The 19,720-nt window shown below is 46.5% G+C and overlaps 1 protein-coding gene across 1 annotated transcript in view; it reads right to left on the reverse strand.

The window, feature by feature from the left end:
- Window positions 1–1,623: 1,623 nt before the first annotated feature.
- thumpd2 (THUMP domain containing 2) overlaps window positions 1,624–19,720 on the reverse strand; it is a 37,618-nt gene continuing 19,521 nt past the window's right edge. Inside the window, exons 5-10 of the mRNA XM_033022010.1 lie at window positions 17,767–17,819; window positions 17,474–17,561; window positions 15,290–15,361; window positions 12,067–12,181; window positions 7,350–7,470; window positions 1,624–2,069 (exon numbers count right to left, since the gene is read on the reverse strand). Of these exons, the coding sequence (XP_032877901.1) occupies window positions 1,715–2,069; window positions 7,350–7,470; window positions 12,067–12,181; window positions 15,290–15,361; window positions 17,474–17,561; window positions 17,767–17,819 (804 nt within the window). The 3' untranslated portion in view covers window positions 1,624–1,714. The remainder of the gene's footprint in view (window positions 2,070–7,349; window positions 7,471–12,066; window positions 12,182–15,289; window positions 15,362–17,473; window positions 17,562–17,766; window positions 17,820–19,720) is intronic.

Here is a 19,720-nt window from a genome sequence, read left to right on the forward strand (position 1 = left end):
TGACCAGGGAACCTCATTGAAACGTACAGAATAGTGAGAGACTTGGATAGAGTGGATGTGGAGAGGATGTTTCCACTAGTGGGAGAGTCTAGGATCAGAGGGCACAGCCACGGAATAAAAGGACGTTCCTTTAGGAAGGAGAAGAGAAGGAATTTCTTTGGTCAGATGGTGGTGAATCTGTGGAATTCATTGCCACAGGCAGCTGTGGAGGTCAAGTCAATGGATATTTTTAAGGCAGAGATAGATAGATTCTGAAGAAGGGTCTCGACCTGAAACGTCACCCATTCCTTCTATCCATAGACGCTGCCTGTCCTGCTGAGTTACCCCAACATTTTGTATCTATCTTCAGTGTAAATCAGCATCTGCAGTTCCTTCTGACACATAGATAGATTCTAGATTAGTATGGGTGTCAGGGGTTATGGGGAGAAGGCAGGAGAATGGGGTTGAGAGGGAGAGATGTGGAGAGGATGTTTCCATAGTGAGAGAGTCTAGGACTAGAGGGCACAGCCTCGGAATAATAGGACGTTCCTTTAGGAAGAAGAGAAGGAATTTCTTTAGTCAGAGGGTGGTGAATCTGTGGAATTCATTGCCACAGGCAGCTGTGGAGGCCAAGTCAATGGAGATTTTTAAGGCAGATGACAGAGTAGACTTGATGGGCTGAATGGCCTATTTCTGCTCATATTATTTATGAACACTGATCAAAGCTGAATAATTGAAGCCCCACACTGACGATTCATCTGGAAATGCGGCCGAGCGAGGCAGGGAGTGGACAGGTGACGTTTTGGGTCGGGATCTTTATTCAGAGTGAATCATGCTGATGAAGGGCCTCGACTGGAACCGTCGCCTGTCTATTCCCACCACAGATGCTGCTTGACCTGCTGGGTTACTCCAGCGCCTCTGTGCAAAACTCCACCATCTGCGCTTTCTAAAAGTTAATGTGATGGTTCCAATAAATCACTAATGTTATCTTTTTGAAGATTTTCTAACGTTAACTTTTTTACTCCAGCACTTTGTGTTTTACGTATCTTTCTGTAGACTTCAGTACACTTTGAATTCTCGCATTGCGAGTGGCAAACCGAACATACCCTGGGTCTACATTGACACAAAGAACTGGAGACACTGGAATCTGGAGCTTGTACACTCTGGAATTCAGAAGGATGAGAGGTGATCTTATTGAAACATATAAGATTATTAAGGGTTTGGATACGCTAGAGGCAGGAAACATGTTCCCGATGTTGGGGGAGTCCAGAACCAGGGGCCACACAGTTTAAGAATAAGGGGTAAGCCATTTAGAACGGAGACGAGGAAATACTTTTTCACACAGAGTTGTGAGTCTGTGGAATTCTCTGCCTCAGAGGGCGGTGGAGGCCGGTTCTCTGGATATTTTCAAGAGAGAGCTGGATAGGGCTCTTAAAGATAGAGGAGTCAGGGGATATGGGGAGAAGGCAGGAACGGGGTACTGATTGGGGATGATCAGCCACGATCACATTGAATGGCGGTGCTGGCTCGAAGGGCCAAATGGCCTACTCCTGCACCTAATGTCTATTGTCTATTGACACAAAGAACTGTAGATGCTGAAATCTGGAGCAAAACACAAAGTGCTGGAGGAACTCAGCAGGTCAGGCAGCACGAAGGGCCTGTTTCCACACTGTATCACTCTATGACCTGTGGCGTGGATGGAGAGGTGATGTTTCGGGTCGGCAACTGTTTAATTTCAGTCTGAAGGCGGCTCTGAGTGCTGCCCGAGATCTCTGTCAACGTTCTCACTCACATTGTGGGGGACTTTCTTGTACTTGTGTATAGAGGCTTCTGTTACTCCCAGACTAACGGGGAAGATCCCCTCGGGTATCAGAGAGGCCCAGGCTTCTGCTTTCACCTGAGACAGCTCATTTTCAGCAGCAGCCGACTCCTTCACGCCAGCAGTTTCCAGTGGTGCTGAACTCTGCTCCTCCTGGACTGCAGGCTGTCCTTCTTCGCTCTGCTGGCCCCGTGATCTCTGCCACTGCTGTATATCCACAGACAGCTCTTGGCTGAGCAGGAGCACCAGGGTCCCTTCAGCCCGCAGCACTCTGTGTAAAAAGGCCACCGCAATCATTAGACAACAGATAATAGATAATAGGTGCAGGAGTAGGCCATTTGGTCCTTCGAGCCAGTACCGCCATTCAATGTGATCATGGCTGATCATCCCCAATCAGTACCCCGTTCCTGCCTTCTCCCCATATCCCCTGACTCCGCTATCTTTAAGAGCCCTATCCAGCTCTCTCTTGAAAGTATCCAGAGAACCTGCCTCCACCGCCGTCTGAGGCAGAGAATTCCACTCACCACTCTCTGTTTGAAAAAGTGTTTCCTCGTCTCAGTTCTAAATGGCTTACTCCTTATTCTTAAACTGTGGCCCCTGGTTCTGGACTCCCCCAACATCGGGAACATGTTTCCTGCCTCTAGTGCGTCTAAGCCCTTAACAATCTTATATGTTTCAATGAGAAACCCTCTCATCCTTCTAAACTCCAGAGTGTACAAGCCCAGCTGCCCCATTCTCTCAGCATATGACAGTCCCGCCATCCCGGGAATTAGACAACCCAGCGGTAAGAATATTCAATATTAACTTCTCTAACTTCAAGCAACCCTTGCTTTCCCCCTCTCTCTCTCTCTCCATTCCTCCCCCTTCCTAGTTCTCCCAACAGTCTGACTGTCCTCCTGATTAAAATTTTGAATAGTCACCATCCCCTATCGAACTATTCCACATTTTTCTTGATCTTTGCCCCCTTTTGAACTCTCGTCTTCGCACCTTACCGTTGTTCCATATCTCAAGTTGTCGCTCTGCCCTGACCCACAGCCACAGAATAGAAGGACCATCCTTTAGGAAGGAGATGAGGAGGAATTTCTTTGGTCAGAGGATGGTGGTTGAATCTGTGGAATTCATTGCCACATGCGGCTGTGGAGGCCAAGTCAATGGATATTTTTAAGGCAGAGATAGATTCTGAAGAAGGATCTCGACCCGAAACGTCACCCATTCCTTCTCAGTAGAGATGCTGTCTGTCCCGCTGAGTTACTTCAGCATTTTGTGTCTATCTTTGGTGTAAACCAGTATCTGCAGTCCCTTCTTACACATATCAGAAACTGTAGTTTAGTTTAGAGAGTACAGAAAAAGGCCCTTCGGTCTACTGCGTCCGCATCCACCATCGATCCACGCACACTAACACCATCATACTAAGGACTATTTACAATTTTACAGAAATCCTCGAATCCAACTGCATGCAATACTCCTAATGTGACCTGAGCAAAATTCTGTACAGCTGCATCAGGGCTTCCTGACTTGTACTCAATGCCCTTAGCAATGAAGGCAAGCCTTCTTCATTACCCAGCTACAGGGAGAAATACAGCAGCCTCGGACTTTATTCCTTGGAGTGCAGGGGGAGGGGTGATCTTATAGAGGTGTATGAAATCATGAGGGGAATAGATTAGATATACAGAGTATCCAGAGTAGAGGAATCAAGAACCAGAGGATATAGGTTATCCTATAGAGGTGAAAGTTTTAATCAGAACCTGAGCAGTAACACAGAGGGTGGTGGGTGTATGGAACAAGCTGCCAGAGGAGGTAGTTGAGGCAGATACTCTCACAAAATTTGCACAGGTATTGAGGGAGTGCTATTGAGGGAGTGCAGCGTTGGTTCACAAGGTTAATTCCCGGGATGGCGGGACTGCCATATGTTGAGACAATGCGGCGGCGGGGCTTGTACACTCTGTATACTCAGGAACGGGGTACTGATTGGGGATGATCAGCCATGATCACATTGAATGGCGGTGCTGGCTCGAAGGGCCGAATGGCCTACTCCTGCACCTATTGTCTATTGTCTACATGGATATTAATGGTTTAGAGGGATATGGGCCAAATGCAGGCAGGTGGGACGAGTGTAGATGGGGCATCTTGGCCAGTGTGGGCAAGTTGGGCCAAGGGGTCTGTTTCCATGCTGTATGAGTCTATGACTCAAAGATTAGTTTGCATGGGACTATTTATTTAGATTCTACACAATATTATTGTGCCAGACATATTGCATCTTCATGGACAGTGACCAGTTTGAATGCTTTCGTCCACATGAACAGTGCAGACCAGCATGGTACAGAATTGGAAGAGAACATTCATGCTCCAATACTTGGAGCTTAGATAAGACCAGGAACCAAATAATAGCATACACACAGTGGAGGAAGCTGATGGGGAAAGAAACTCAGCAACCAAACCAAAGCAAAACAAGTCCCCAAAGGAATGTGTATCAAAGAATGACCATTCCTTCGATCCATAGATGCTGCCTCACCCGCTGAGTTTCGCCAGCAGTTTTGTCTACCTTCGAAAGAACTGCAGAGCCAACAAGATCATGGGAGACCCCTTCCACCCCAGCAACGGTCAGGCAAACGCCTCCGTTGCCATGCTGTGAAAACAGAGAGGATGAGAAGGAGTTTCTTCCCAGAGGCCATTAGGACTGTGAACTCCTATCTCACCAGGGACTAACTTTACTGAACCATTTTACTGTTGTGTGGTGTCTTTTTAAAATTGCTGTTTTTTTCCTTTTTCTTCCCTCTCACAAATATGTAATATGTGAATATATTACACAAGACATGGTGTGGATAATGTTGTGGATAATGAAGTAGATTTTCAAAGTCTACAGAGTCAAAGTCTACAGAGAGATTTAGGCCATTTGGAAGAGTGGGCTGAAAGATGGCAGATGGAGTTTAATGCTGATAAGTGTGAGGTGCTACACCTTGGCAGGACAAATCAAAATAGGACGTACATGGTAAATGGTAGCGAATTGAGGAATGCAGTTGAACAGAGGGATCTAGGAATAACAGTGCATAGTTCTCTGAAGGTGGAATCTCATGTAGATAGGGTAGTAAAGAAAGCTTTTGGTGTGCTGGCCTTTATAAATCAGAGCATTGAGTATAGAAGTTGGGATGTAATGTTAAAATTGTACAAGGCATTGGTGAGGCCAATTCTGGAGTATGCTGTACAATTTTGGTCGCCAAATTATAGGAAAGATGTCAACAAAATAGAGAGAGTACAGAGGAGATTACTAGTACTAGAATGTTGCCTAGGTTTCAGCACCTAAGTTACAGAGAAAGGTTGAACAAGTTAGGTCTTTATTCTTTGGAGCGCAGAAGGTTAAGGGGGGACTTTATAGAGGTCTTTAAAATTATGAGAGGGATAGACAGAGTTGACGGGGATAAGCTTTTTCCATTGAGAGTAGGGCAGATTCAAACAAGAGGACATGATTGGAGAATTAAGGGACAAAAGTTTAGGGGTAACATGAGGGGGAACTTCTTTACTCAGAGAGTGGTGGCTGTGTGGAATGAGCTTCCAGTGGAAGTGGTGGAGGCAGGTTCGATTTTATCATTTAAAAATAAATTGGATAGGTATATGGACGGGAAAGGAATGGAGGGTTATGGTCTGAGTGCAGGTAGATGGGACTAGGTGAGAATACGTGTTCGGCACGGACTAGAAGGGTCGAGATGGCCTGTTTCCGTGCAGTAATTGTTATATGGTTATACGGTTATATGATTCTGTTCCATTCTGTTTGTTGTTTGTTTGTTTGTTTTTTGCATAGTCCGCGAGCATTGCCACTTTTCATTTCACTGCACATCTCGTATGTGTATGTGACGAATAAACTTGACCTGAGATGCTGGTTTACACCGAACATAGACACAAATGTTGGAGTAACTCAGCGGGACAGGCAGCACCTCTGGAGAAAAGGAATGGGTGACGTTTTGGATTGGGACATTATTCAGAGTCAGGGTAGAGGGAGACTAGAGATATGGAAGAGCAGCGTCTGCTTTGATCTGTCGTTTTCACACCTTACCCTTCCATATCTCTCAGCTTCCTCTCCCGACTCTCAATCCGAAGAAGGGGCTCAACACGAAACGTCACCCATTCCTTCTCTCCAGAGATAGACCTCCAATAACCTCCATCTTAACACCAAAAAAACAAAGGAGATAGTTGTGGACTTCAGGAGGGGGAGGAGGAGGACTCAAGCAACGCCGATCACCATTAAGGGCACTGAGGTGGAGGTGGTCGCTAATCACAGGTACCTTGGGGTGCAGCTTGACAGTGAGCTGAACTGGAAGTGTCATATGGAGGCGGTGTACAGGAAGGGACAAAGCCGACTGTATTTTTTAAGGAGGCTGAGGTCATTTAATATCTGCCAACCCCTACTGTGCAGTGTCTACCATTCAGTGGTGGCCAGTGCTCTGTTTTTTGCTGTGGCCTGTTGGGGAGATGGCGCCCGTATAGCGGATAAAAACAGATTGGACAAACTAATCAGGAAGGCATGCTCAGTGGTCGGGGCTGAGCAACGAACGGTCCAGCAGGTGGCAGAGGCCAGAACTCTAAATAAACTAGGTTCTATAATGACAAACCCCACTCACCCACTCCATGCCCTGAAGGTGATCAAGAGCAGCATCTTCAGTCAGAGGCTGATTGCACCAATGTGCAAAACGGAGAGATACAGGAAGTCCTGTTTACCAGCTGCTATAAGACTTTATAATGCGCATAAATAATTGCACTTTTTTTAAATTAATTGTATTTTAACTTGTATTTTAACGTATTTTAACTTGTTAAGTATGGAAGCAATTTAAGGAAATGTGTGGTGTTATGTTTGTCTTGAAGCTGTCGTGGCACTGTAATTTCCTGAAAAGGATTATTAAAGGTATAATCTAAATCTAGACAATAGACAACAGGTGCAGGAGTAGGCCATTCGGCCCTTCAAGCCAGCACCGCCATTCAATGTGATCATGGCTGATCATCCCCAATCAGTACCCCGTTCCTGCCTTCTCCCCATATCCCCTGACTCCGCTATTTTTAAGAACCCTATCTAGCTCTCTCTTGAAAGTATCCAGAGAACCTGCCTCCACCGCCCTCTGAGGCAGAGAATTCCACAGACTCACCACTCTCTGTGAGAAAAAGTGTTTCCTCGGCTCCGTTCTAAATGTCTTACTCCTTATTCTTAATCTGTGGCCCCTGGTTCTGGACTCCCCCAACATCGGGAACATGTTACCTGCCCCTAGCGTGTCCAAACCCTTAACAATCTTTTATGTTTCAATGAGATGCCCTCTCATCCTTCTAAACTCCAGAGTGTACAAGCCCAGCCGCTCCATTCTCTCAGCATATGACAGTCCCGCCATCCCGGGAATTAACCTTGTAAACCTACGCTGCACTCCCTCAATAGCAAGCTGCCTGACCCACTGAGTTACTCCAGCATTTTGTATCTATCGAATGAATAGCTGGTTGCTTCGAAGACATCTCTTAAGTGAGAAAAGATCAGAGTAGATTATTTGAACAACTGAAAGCTACAGAAATCACCTACCTCACCATTTCTTTGAGGATATAGGGCATCATTGCTTTTGTGTCCTGAGTAATCTTGAACTTCTTCCCAAATGGAATATCGCAGATGACTACGTCAATGCTTTCATCAAGTAGAGGTAATTCTGAAACACACAGATCTGTAGTCAGAATTACAATAAAAATTAAAGAAATAATTCTGCAGCCCACCAACAAAAAAAATCAAATAATGTTTGTGGGTGGCGTGGTGGTGCAGCGGTAGAGTTGCTGCCTTACAGCTCCAGAGACCCAGGTTCGATCTTGACCTAGGGTGCTGTCTGTACGGAGTTTGTATGTTCTCCCCGTGACCGCGTGGGTTTTTTCCGGGTGCTCCGGTTTACTCTCGCACTCCTAAGACGTACAGATTTGTAGGTTAGTTGGCTTGGTATAAATGTAAAAAAGCTAAGGAGCTGATTGTGGACTTTAGAAGGGCTCAACATGCCACTGGGGATAAATGGGACTACTGTGGATTGGGTGAGCAGCTTTAAATACCTGGGAGTCCACATCACAGAGGATCTGACATGGACAACACACGCTGCCGCACTCGTGAGGAAGGCAAGGCAGCGCCTTTACCACCTCAGGCAGCTGAGGAAATTCAGAGTCTCTCTGAGGATCCTTCAGTGCTTCTACTCTGGGGCTGTAGAAAGCATCTTGTCCAGCAACATCTCGATCTGGTTTGGGAACAGCTCTGCCCAGGACAGGAAGGCTCTGCATAGAGTAGTGTGTTCGGCCGAACGCACTATGGGAACTACACTCACCCCCCTGCAGGAACTATACACCAGGAGGTGCATTAGGGGACCAAAACTAAAACTAAACTTAAAGCTAAATCTACTACAGATTACCAGTCCATTTTGAGTTTCCTTTAAGGGGGTAGATACAAAACGTGAAAGTCAACTTTGTATTCTGCCTTCATTAATTTTGAACAGGTTTGCTTTAAACAATGATAAGACTGCACTTTATTAAGAGTCCCTGTGAAAGGAAAATGATCTAGCAATGTAACTATAAGATCAAGGCTTCCTTACGGAGGGAGGCAAGACCACAGATGGGACTACTGTGGATAGGGTGAGCAGCTTTAAATACCTGGGAGTCCACATCACAGAGGAGGCAAGACCACAGAAGTCATTTATCACACACTCGCTGGCACCAAATGAACTTTTAATAAATGATCTTACCGCCCCAACTTATTATGGTGTCAACACAACTCATGTTGTCAAGACAACAAGCTCTCGCTCAATGTCAGCAAGACGAAGGAGCTAATTACTGACTTCAGGAGACGAGCTGATGTATATGCCCTAATCAGCAACAACAATGTCGGAATGGAGATGATCGAGAGCTTCAAGTTCCCGGGTGTTAATGTCACCAACAAAGGTGGTAGATCTGTGGAATTCAATGCCACAGAAGACTATGGAGGCCACGTCCATGGATATTTTTAAGGCAGAGATAGATAGATTCTTGATTAGTGTAGGTGTCCGGGGTTATGGGGAGAAGGCATGCAGGTGCAGCAGGCAGTGAAGAAAGCGAATGGTATGTTGGCATTCATAGCAAAAGGATTTGAGTATAGGATTAGGGAGGTTCTACTGCAGTTGTACAGGGTCTTGGTGAGACCACATCTGTAGTATTGCGTACAGTTTTGGTCTCCAAATCTGAGGAAAGACATTCTTGCCATAGAAGTACAGAGAAGGTTCACCAGACTGATTCCTGGGATGTCAGGACTTTCATATGAAGAAAGACTGGATAGACTCGGCTTGTACTCGCTAGAATTTAGAAGATTGAGGGGGGATCTTATAGAAACTTACAAAATTCTTAAGGGGTTGGACAGGCTAGATGCAGGAAGATTGTTCCCGATGTTGGGGAAGTCCAGGACAAGGGTATCACAGTTTAAGGATAAAGGGGAAATCCTTTGGGACCGAGATGAGAAAAACATTTTTCACACAGAGAGTGGTGAATCTCTGGAACTCCCTGCCACAGAAGGTAGTTGAGGCCAGTTCATTGGCTATATTTAAGAGGGAGTTAGATGTGGCCCTTGTGGCTAAAGGGATCAGGGGGTATGGAGAGAAGGCAGGTACAGGATACTGAGTTGGATGAACAGCCATGATCATATTGAATGGCGGTGCAGGCTCGAAGGGCCAAATGGCCTACTCCTGCACCTATTTTCTACGTTTCTAAGGCAGGAGAATGGGGTTAGGAGTGAGAGATAGAGCAGCCATGAGTGGATGGCGGAGTAGACTTGATGGGCCGAATGGCCTAATTCCACTATTCCTTATGACCTGATGAACATAATCAAAGATCTTTGTCAGCCTGGTCTTTCTGTCTCTCACATTGGGCAAAAGATACAAAATTGGCTCAATTTATACCTCACGCTGCTTTGGCAAGGCCAGCGGGATAACCAAGAATGAGTCGCTCCCTGCCCACCCTCATAGAAGTGTGAAAACACACACCTCCAGATTCAGTGGTAGGCAAAAATGCTGGAGAAACTCAGCGGGTGAGGCAGCATCTATGGAGAGAAGGAATAGGCGACGTTTCAAGTCAAGACCCTTCTTCAGACTGATGTCGGGGGGGGGCTGAGCCACCGGGAGATCAGGTTGGTTAGTAAGAATTGAGCGGAGGTGTTGGGCGAAGTGATCGCCAAGCCTACACTTGATCTCGCCAATGCAGAGCAGTAGACACCCGGAACAGCGGATGCAGTAGATGAGGTTGGAGGAAGTGCAGGTGAACCTCTGCCTCACCTGGAAAGACTGCTTAGATCCTTGGATGGAGTCAAGGGGGGAGGTAAAGCGACAAGTGTAGCATTTCCTGCGGTTGCAAGGGAAAGTGCCCGGGAAGGGGGTGGTTTGGGTGGGAAGGGACGAATTGACCCGAGAATAACGGAGGGAACGGTCTCTGCGGAAAGCAGAAAGGGGAGGAGATGGGAAAATGTGGCAGGGATAGTTTCTTCCCAGCTGTTATCGGGCAACTGAACCATCCTATCACAGCCAGAGAACAGTCCTGAACTACAACCGTTGATCAGACTTTATTGACTTTACCTTGCACTAAACATTATTCCCTTATCCTGCATCTGTACACTGTGAGCGGCTCGATTGTAATCATGTATTGTCTTTCCGCTGGCTGATGAACACGCAACAAAAGCTTTTCACTGTACCTCGGTATACGTGACCATAAACTAAACCAAAACTGAAACAAAAGCTTGAAAGCTCGAACCACCAGATTCAGGAACCGCTTTCCCCTGCGATCATCAGATTACTGAACAGACCTCTCATAAGCTACGGGAGTAGTCCCCGTCTTCCAACTGACCTCACGGCAGTCCTTGCACTTTTTTATCTGCACTTTCCCTGTAATTGTAACACTCGATTCTGCACTCTGCTATTTTACTCTTTACACCACCAGTTCTACTTGAGTATGGCTTGATTATACTCATGTAGAGTATGAGTTGACTGGAGAGCATGCAAATTGTTTCACTTTGCCGTGAAGATTCAATAGACAATAGACAATAGGTGCAGGAGTAGACCATTCGGCCCTTCGAGCCAGCACCGCCATTCAATGTGATCATGGCTGATCATCCCCAATCAGTACCTCGTTTCTGCCTTCTCCCCATATCCCCTGACTCCGCTATCTTTAAGAGCCCTATCTAGCTCTCTCTTGAATGGCGGTGCTGGCTCGAAGGGCCGAATGGCCTACTCCTGCACCTATTGACTATTGTCTATTGTCATATGAGCTGATAAATTATTACGTCCATGAAATTTTTCCTTACAATTGCACTGGAATGGAAAGCATTGCCTGCTGTGAATATTTTGACCCCGAACTAGAGGTGAATCAAAAGTCCTTCCACACATACAATTCACATTTCCATTTAAATCAATCGTTCATGTGGTTCATCCAGAAATATGAACAAGATGAATGCATCAAAGGAAGCTCTGTCTGTCTGTCTGTCTGTCTGTCTGTCTGTCTGTCTGTCTGTCTGTCTGTCTGTCTGTCTGTCTGTCTGTCTATCTATCTATCTATCTATCTATCTATCTATCTATCTATGAAGGAACTGCAGATGCTGGAAAATCGAAGGTACACAAAAAAGCTGGAGAAAATCAGCGGGTGCAGCAGCATCTATGGAGCGAAGGAAATAGGCAACGATTCGGGCCGAAACGTTGCCTATTTCCTTCGCTCCATAGATGCTGCTGCACCCGCTGAGTTTCTCCAGCTTTTTTATCTATCTATCCATCCATCCATCCATCCATCCATCCATCCATCCATCCATCCATCCATCCATCCATCCGTCCATCCATCCGTCCATCCATCCGTCCGTCCATCCGTCCGTCCATCCGTCCGTCCATCCGTCCGTCCGTCCATCCGTCCATCCATCCGTCCATCTGTCTATCTATCTTACCGTAATACAGAGATCTCTGCGGTTATCTATGTGAAGATGGTGCCTGTTGGTGATGCTGTAAGCAGCACAACAGAAAATAATCAAATATTGTCATTCTGAGCTCACCTGTCACAGATTATTATGTTTACATATCGTGTTGTGCTGCTGCAAGTAAGAATTTCATTGTTCTATCTGGGACATATGACAATAAAACACTCTTGACCCTTGAAATATCACAGTACATTTCCGCCACAAACTATACGCATTTATTGCAGAGATGAATAGTAACAATTTTCCCCCAGCAAAGCCTTGGGGAGCTGCTGCTTTGATTGTGAGAGCACCTCATTACCTGTGACAGAAGCTCTTGTTAAGTCAATATTGCTCTCCAGCTTGGCAAAGCACACGTTAACAGATGCCATCTGCAACTGCGAGACCGTGTTGTCAATTCCGTGATAATAGGCGTTCTGAGGGAAACAAGAAAATAATATGGGAGCTGCCCCAGGAGATTGGCTCGTTCTACAAGCAGGACAGGTTTCCACTGAGATTGTTGGAAAAATACAACTTGTCTCCTTCAATTACCTCTCGGTAGAAGAAAAATGTAATTTACAAGCCCAGCTATCTAACGGTACATCAGAATGGTTCGAGCTGTATGCTCAAGCATTTACCCTCCAGATGGACAAACATCTGGTGTATGATCAGTTCCTCATTATAACAGAGATGTTCAGAAGATGGGGTGAATCCAGGGACGGGCGAGTTATTGGTGAAGCAAGATTGAGTGTGACGGGGCTAAGTACACTGGAGTTCTGAAGAATGAGTGTATCTGATTGACTTACAGGACCTATAGGGGCAGCACAGTGGCTCAGCAGTAGAGTTGCTGCCTTACAGCGCCAGAGACCCAGGTTCGATGACGACTATGGATGCTGTCTGTGTGGAGTTTGCACCTTCTCCTTGTGACTGCGTGGGTTTTCTCTGGGTGCCCCGGTTTCCTCCCACACTCCAAAGTACAGGTTAATTGGTTTCTGTAAATTGTCCCTCATGTGTAGGATAGAAATATAGAAAATAGGTGCAGGAGGAGGCCATTCGGCCCTACGTGCCAGCACCACCATTCATTGTGATCACGGCTGATCGTCCCCAATCAACAACCCGTGCCTGTCTTCTCCCCATAACCCTTGACTCCACTACCCCTAGAGCTCTATCTAACTCTCTCTTAAATCCATCCAGTGACTTGGCCTCCACTGCCCTTTGTGGCAGGGAATTCCACAAATTCACAAATCTCTGGGTGAAAAGGTTTTTTCTCACCTCAGTCCTAAATAGCCTCCCCTTTATTCTAAGACTGTGGTCCCTGGTTCTGGGTTCGTCCAACATTGGGAACATTTTTCCTGCATCTAGCTTGTCCAGTCCTTTTATAATTTTATATGTATCTATAAGATCCCTCCTCATCCTTCTAAACTCCAGTGAATACAAGCCTAGTCTTTTCAATCTTTCCTCATATGACAGTCCCGCCATCCCAGGGATCAATCTCGTGAACCTACGCTGCACTGCCCCAATCACAAGGATGTCCTTCCTCAAATTAGGAGACCAAAACTGTACACAATACTCCAGATGTGGTCTCACCAGAGCCCTATACAACTGCAGAAGAAAGTATAGAACAAGTATATGGGTGATCGCTGGTCGACAGACTCGGTTGGCTGTACCGCCTGTTTCCACGACGTATCTCAAACTAAATTAAAGATTTTGAACGGGCTGGCAGAGTAGATGCTGTTTTCCTTAGGAAGGGAAATCTAGAACTTGCAGGAATAACGTTAGTTTAAGGGATTGCTGCCTCGGACTAACACGAGAAAAAATTAAACTATGCAGTGGTTTGAAAACTGTTAGTACTCTATTGTGGCGGCTCCCAAGGGTTGCCCAACCTCGGCCTCGACGGCGCCCCCCTTCACGGCTCCCTCCGCCTGTCACTCCACCTGTCCTCCCGCCGGTCCCTCGTCCTGTCCCTCCACCTATGCCTCCGCCAGCCCCACGAGCGGCTAACTTCCGCACGCGGGCCGGCCGGGTCGTTCGCCCGCCGGTGCGTTTCGTGCCTCTGGTTCTGGGGGGGGGGTCCTGTGGTGGCTCCCAAGGGTCGTGCCACCTTAGTGTCGAACCCCTCGGCACAGGAGTGGTTCAGTCCGGAGGCGGCCCTTAGCCGGAGGCTTTAAAGGCAGGGGTTTGGGTGCCATCTTCCTCTCGTTTGGTCTTCCCTACAACCGGGAGGAGCTGAATAAAAAGTGTCTCTCAAAACACGACTTTGTGCTTCATTCCGAGACCCACGCACTACACTATCATTGAATGCTAAATAGCGTAGGTTCACGAGGTTAATTCCTGGGATGGCGGGACAGTCATATGTTGATAGAATGGAGCGACTGGGCTTATATATACTGGAATTTAGATGAGTGGGTATCTTATTGAAACATATAAGATTATTAAGGGTTTGGGCACGTTAGAGGCAGGAAACATGTTCCCGATGTTGAGGGGGCCACAGTTTAAGGTTCTCTGGATGCTTTTAAGAGAGAGCTAGATAGGGCTCTTAAAAATAGCAGAGTCAGGGGATATGGGGAGAAGGCAGGAACGGGGTACTGTTTGGGGATGATCAACAATGGCCTACTCTTGCACCTATTGTCTATTGTCTAATAAGGGGTAGGCCATTTAGAACGGAGAAGAGGAAACACTTTTTCACCCGGAGAGTTGTGAATCCGTGGAATTCTCTGCCTCAGAGGGCGGTGGAGGCCGGTTCTCTGGATGCTTTCAAGAGAGAGCTAGATAGGGCTCTTAAAGATAGCGGAGTCAGGGGATATGGGGAGAACGGGGTACTGATTGTGGATTGGCTACGATAAAATTCTAAATTAGACAATAGACAATAGGTGCAGGAGCAGGCCATTCGGCCCTCGGAGCCAGCACCGTCATTCAATATGGGGAGAAGGCAGGAACGGGGTACTGATTGGGGATGATCAGCCATGATCACAGTGAATGGTGGTGCTGGCTCGAAGGGCCGAATGGCCTACTCCTGCACCTATTGTCCATTGCTGAGACGCCTTGCATTTTGGATATTGATGGAAATGGTGGTGAGGGGCTCAGCAGGAAAGTGAATGAGCCATGATTATGGTGAATGCCAGATGAGGATGCCTGATCTACTGTATAAGACGGTAATAATTTGAAGTTAAACCATACACAATCACAGCAGGATGTTAATGGACATGATAAAAGGAAAATGATTTGAGTTGCCCACACATTCCTGGAATTGGAACACAACCGTGCCAACACATAGAGCTTGGTACATTATTTTTGTTGACACAATATAATAAAGACATTTCCACAGAATTCCATTAATTTGTTATGCATTGCTTGAAAATGATTTTCATCTTATCTTTTAATTTGTTGTTTTGCAGTACAGCAACATACGGCGTAGCAGTTCTGAATAAATGTTAAATCCAATATAAAGACACGTAATGTAATATTCCTAAAACATTGTCAGAGGAATGTGAAGTTTTGCCTCCCATACATCAGGACCGTTAGCAAGCAGGGTGGATAATACTCACGGGCCAATCTTTGGCAGCTTCCAGTAAGATGGTGCCTAATCCACACATTGGATCCAGCACGATTGATCCAGCCTAGAATGAAATGGATTTGTCTGTTTATTCAGAGTATTGTTATCCTACAAATCCAAGGTTGCACCGAGTAAAATGCAATCCTCTGCTTCAGCTATTAATCAGCTATTTGGTTCAGCACCTTATAAAAGCTGTCCAGGGTCTGATCTCCCCAGAGGTGCGTGGATGGGTGAAGCTCAACAGACTTGGTACTGGAGTTGGGCGTTTCAATGCCAGTGTGTGGAGATGGGGGCTCCCTCCACCAGAGCCCAGCCTGTGAATGTGGCGTAGAACAACAGACAGCCAACCATGTCATCTCTGGGTGCCCGCTCTACCACCCACCACATGGAGCTGTGTCAGGGCCTGGCAGACATTGACGCCAACAGAGGCAACAACCTGGCTGCTCAACACCCACCCGGCTTGAGATCTAACTATTCCTTTGGTTTATGTTTCATTCGCAAGAAGAAGAAGAGGCTATTAATTTCACGTTAGAAACTACTGTCTAGAAATGTTTCATACCTGGTATATTTCTACTCGAGGGAACTGAGAATATAAAGCCCCTGTCCCACTTTCACCACCTAATTCACGACCTCTGCCGAGTTTGCGCTTGACTCATACTCGCAGCATGGTCGTCACAAGGTCGTAGGAGTTCGTAGGAGATCGTGGCAAGCCTTGATGCTAGTCGTAGGTACCCGTGGCATCAAGTAGGTCGGGGCGTTTTTCTAGCCTGATGAAAAATGTCCACGAGTAAAAAAGGTCGTGAATTAGGTCGTGAAAGTGGGACAGGCCCTTAACTCATGTCGGAAGGAACTACAGATGCTAGTTAATACTGAAGATAGACACAAAATGCTGGAGTAACTCAGCGTGACAGGCAGCATGTCTGGAGAGAAGGAATGGATGACGTTTCGGGTCGAGAAGGGAAGAATAACAGACAGCCAACCATGTCATCTCTGGGTGCCAGCTCCACCAACCACCAAATGGAGCTGTGTCAGGGCCTGGCAGACATTGACACCAACAGAGACAACAACCTGGCTGCTCAACACCCACCCGGCGCGAGATCTAACTATTCCTTTGGTTTATGTTTCATTCGCAAGATGAAGAAGGGAAGAAAGGGCACGATCCAAAACATCACCCATTCCTTCTGTCCAGTGATGCTGCTTGTCCCGCTGAGTTACTCCAGCATTTTGTGTCTACTCTATGGTTAATGTCGGCTTCCAAAGACACTTGATAAAGTATCTTATTATTGACGTGTTAGAAAAATCGAAGTTTATTTTTGTTTGAATACACCAATGCATTCTGATTTTGAATGCACTGCATGAATAGTGAGTATTCACAGCAACTTCAGAAGGGATTGATTATAACTGAAGGAAAATATTGCATTTCCTACAGGTAAGGTTACAGGGAGAAGGCAGGAGAATGGGGTTGAGAGGGAAAGATAGATCAGCCACGATTGAATGGCGGAGTAGACTGAATGGCCTAATTCTGCTCCAAAGACATGAAAAACAGGGGAAGGGACCAAATCAAGTGATTTGAAGGATCTATACAGAAATAATGGACAGAAAAGTTTCGCTCGCTATGATGTATAATTCTATAACTTCATTTCAGTATTCATTTGCCTACATTTATGATTTCATGGACTCTTCCAGTTGTTGTTGCTTTATTTGCCTATATAAAGGGAAATGTGGACCCAAGGAACTGCAGATGCTGGTTTACAAAAAAAGACTCAAAGTGCTGAAGTAACTGGGCGGGCGGCACAGTGGCAGTGCTTCTGCCTCACAGCACCAGAGACCCGGGTTCAATCCTGACTACGGGTGCTGCCTGTATGGAGGTTGTACATTCTCCCTGTGACCTGCATGTGGTTTTCTCCGAGATCTTCGGTTTCCTCCCACACTCCAAAAATGTACAGGTTTGTAGGTTGATTGGCTTGGCATGAATGTATAATTGTCCCTAGTGTATGTAGGGCAGTGTTAATGTGTGGGGATAGTTTGTCGGTGCGGACTCGGTGGGCCAAATGGCCTGTTTCCGCTCTGTATCTCTGAACTAAACTAAACTCAGCGGGTCAGGCAGCATCTCTGGAGAACATGGATAGGTGACGTTTCGGGTGGGGATGGAAATCCTAAATATTGTCTTACCTACCTGGATATCACCGAGATATGCCATGGCCCAAGCCACAGTAGATCTCAGCCCTGGATTTTTAATGTAATCCCTGCTGGCCAACGGAAGTCTAGAAGCATAAAAAACAACTTTAGTGCCACTGTACAGGTAATTAATGTGTAAAAATAAGAAATGCAAACATAAAATCATCTTGTTCCTCCATTGGTTTCTTAACAGTTCCTAATGATGTCACTAGTTTTGATACATTTGTTTGCGTGTTAAAACATGGCAACTGTCAGAACATTTTTAATTGTTCACTACTAAAAATGTTCTACCTTAGAATAGGAATTCCAACCACACAATGAACGTCATTTAAATGAACGTAGACCTGTAAAACAAAATCAAATCAAGCTTGGATGGAATAACATACTCAGTCTCATTTGTTTTGAGAAGGCACAATACTACAATGCTTTAAAACCATGAACAAATAAAATTGTCGTTTAATTATATGTTCTTCCCTTTGGATTGTCACCTTGTCATGGTGGAGAAGCTTGTGTGGGCCTGAGATCCTGAGAGCGATGCCGTCTGGAGCTATGCTCCTGGTAGGGCCACCCATGGCGGTAAGGTCGAGGGGGAGGTCTCTGACAAAGAGCAATCCAACCAAGACCTCAACGGTGGAACAGGCGGAGGACGATGGCTGACCTTAGTGGAGCGTCACAAGGCTGGGAAGGCGGATGAAGGCTGCAGCAGAAAAGGGTCTCCGGTCGTCTTGGACTCCATGCCACTGGATCCTGACCCAGATCTGTCAAGGACTGTGGGGTGGCTGTCTGTGCACCAGTCTCCCCACGTTAAACAAAGTCACGTACAGGCGTCCTCCAATCCTGGAGACACCCATGGTCAGGTCAGCCACGACCGAAGGGGGCCTGAGAAGAATTATATGTTAAACTACTTACAATTATTGGGAATGACTGAAGTAGGAATAGGGATTATTACAAAGGGTCTTGAAGATTCAGTGGTGACAATACTTGGAATATGAATTATATTTCTAAACTACAATCCTAATCTTAACCTCGTTATTTCTGACTGGATCTCTTAAAATGGATCAGTGAAAAAAAACTTCACATTCAAACTTTTATCATTTCTCTCTCCCTACCCCCACCTGCACATGTTTCCTTCCTTTACTCTCATCCCTCCTATTCTCCTTTAAGGGCCTGTCCCACTTACGCAACTTTTTCGGCAACTGCCGGCACCCGTCATAGGTCGTTGCAGGTCGCCGAAAAATTTCAACATGTTGAAAATCCAGCAGCGACCAGAACAAGGTACAGGTGCACAACCTTTTATCCGGAGTTCCGGAAACCGAAAAACTCCGAAAACCGGCCATTTTTTCCACGATGTCGTCTGCACACCAAAGCTCGCGTTTGGCGCCAAACTTGACCCGAAACGACCCACGGTCAACCCAGGTCTGTACTACTGTAGCGGCTGCCTCCTCCCCGGAGACCGGGGAGACACTTAAACATCTGTAAATCATTGCTTAAATGTTAGTCAGTTAGTTTGGAGCGCAGCCAGGGGTAGAGTTGCCGGGGTCGGAGCTCCAACCGCGGCCGGACGCCCGCAGCCCCCAGCTCCGCGATGTTGGGAGTCGGCGGCCACAGCGCTCCGGAGCTTACTGCACGGCGACCCGGTAAGGCATTGCCCGCTCCCCGCCTCTCCGACCAGGTAGGGGACTAAGAATTAAAGTTTCCCCCTTCACCCCCCCCCACCATATAAAATCCCTCCAAACTAACTGACTAACATTTATGCAATGATTCCCCGGTCTCCGGGGAGGAGGCAGCCGCTCCAGACTTTTCAAGCCGCCCGCGCTACCTACCTAATCTACGCTAAAAATCTTCCATTCGGAAATCCGAAAAATTCCGAAATCCGACAAGTGTCTGGTCCCAAGGCTTTCGGATAAAAGGTTGTGCACCTGTACGACTCTTTGGGCGACTACTCACGACCATACAGGCTTCACCCCGCGACATGTCGCCAGGGTGTCCCCAGAACCAGGGGCCACAGTTTAAGAATAAGGAGTAAGCCATTTAGAACAGAGACGAGGAAACACTTTTTCTCACAGAGAGTGGTGAGTCTGTGGAATTCTCTGCCTCAGAGGGCGGTGCAGGCAGGTTCTCTGGATGCTTTCAAGAGAGAGCTAGATAGGGCTCTTAAAAATAGCGGGGTCAGGGGATATGGGGAGAAGGCAGGAACAGGGTACTGATTGGGGATGATCAGCCATGATCACATTGAATGGTGGTG

Source organism: Amblyraja radiata, chromosome 5 (assembly GCF_010909765.2).
Source record: "Amblyraja radiata isolate CabotCenter1 chromosome 5, sAmbRad1.1.pri, whole genome shotgun sequence".
NCBI lineage: Eukaryota > Metazoa > Chordata > Chondrichthyes > Rajiformes > Rajidae > Amblyraja > Amblyraja radiata.